This window comes from Telopea speciosissima, unplaced genomic scaffold (assembly GCF_018873765.1).
Source record: "Telopea speciosissima isolate NSW1024214 ecotype Mountain lineage unplaced genomic scaffold, Tspe_v1 Tspe_v1.0093, whole genome shotgun sequence".
NCBI lineage: Eukaryota > Viridiplantae > Streptophyta > Magnoliopsida > Proteales > Proteaceae > Telopea > Telopea speciosissima.
In genome coordinates, this window is record NW_025317429.1 from 84,228 (window position 1) to 85,311 (window position 1,084).

The following is a 1,084-nucleotide window of genomic DNA, read 5'->3' on the forward strand; positions in this document are numbered from 1 at the left end:
AGAATTTAAAATCCCTTTGATCGGTATATTCCAATTCCCTCCTCAGTGCGGAATTTTTATTACTTGAAAGTGCATGGTATTTTGGATGCTCTCAAAGTCTTTCAGAAAAGTAAACTAAAGAGGCTACACACTCAATCTCGAACCAATGTAAAGACTACAATTCGATGAAATACCCCCTCCCCATACTTAAATTATACAGTGTCCTCAATGCATGCAGAAATAAAAACGAGGGTCGAGATGAGGAGGCTTACCAGATATACTCATCAAATGGAACTCATAACCTCTCAATCTTTTCAGACTTGACTAATGGATTAGCCTTAGCAATAGCTTCTTGACCCACAACCTTGTAGTTGAAGAAACATTCATGCATCTCAGGGTACCTGTGCTTTGAGCAGAAAGTACTTCCACACCTACAGTTGAACCCTAGCAACCCTACTTTCTTACTGCAACTCATACACTTATTATTCTTCATCATCACCACCGGAGATGATTCATTAATGGCACCGGCAAGGACTGTGGGATTAGAAATTTCAACAGGACTTCTAGAAAACGATGAGGGGAGGAGTGATAGTTGCACGGTTTTTGAGGTTTTTATGGGAGAGCAGCGTTTGGCTTCTTGGAGAGAGAAGTCCCTATAACACTTGGAGCAGAGGTTAAGGGTTGCTGGTCTGCCAAAGAAACCACATCCGTTTGCACAGCGAGAAGGGTTTTCAGGTGCTTTCCCTCCCATCTCTTCGTTTATTCTCCCTTCAGAACCCATCTTCTTCTTCTTTCTCTCTCTTGTTGATCTCGTTGTTAGTTTTCTGTTTGGGGAGGGTATCAAGGAATGAGAAGATACAGAGGAAATGAGAAGATACAAAGATTTTGGGAATGTTTCTCACATAGAGCATGAGAAGACAAACTGCTTTCATTTATATAGAAACAGCAAATAGCTTATCTTACATATTGTGCCTACACATGGACATGAGGGGGACCATGTGGACTATGATGTCAGAAACAGAAAATTGAACAAACTAACCAACAACTGTAACAGACTCAGTTGTATTCCTATTAGATGGGAGTGTTACGTAATACATTTATAAAA

The 1,084-nt window shown here is 40.3% G+C and overlaps 1 protein-coding gene across 1 annotated transcript; it reads right to left on the bottom strand.

Annotated features, from left to right (window-relative positions):
• Positions 1-274: 274 nt before the first annotated feature.
• Positions 275-730, bottom strand: LOC122647618 (zinc finger A20 and AN1 domain-containing stress-associated protein 7-like). The gene has a single exon (XM_043840972.1). It carries the CDS (start codon positions 728-730, stop codon positions 275-277), a length of 456 nt encoding a protein of 151 aa, XP_043696907.1.
• Positions 731-1,084: the final 354 nt, after the last annotated feature.

Bases quoted from the DNA above. Each gene is read 5' to 3' on its own strand.
- LOC122647618 (XM_043840972.1), bottom strand. From the start codon at position 730: ATGGGAGGGAAAGCACCTGAAAACCCTTCTCGCTGTGCAAACGGATGT.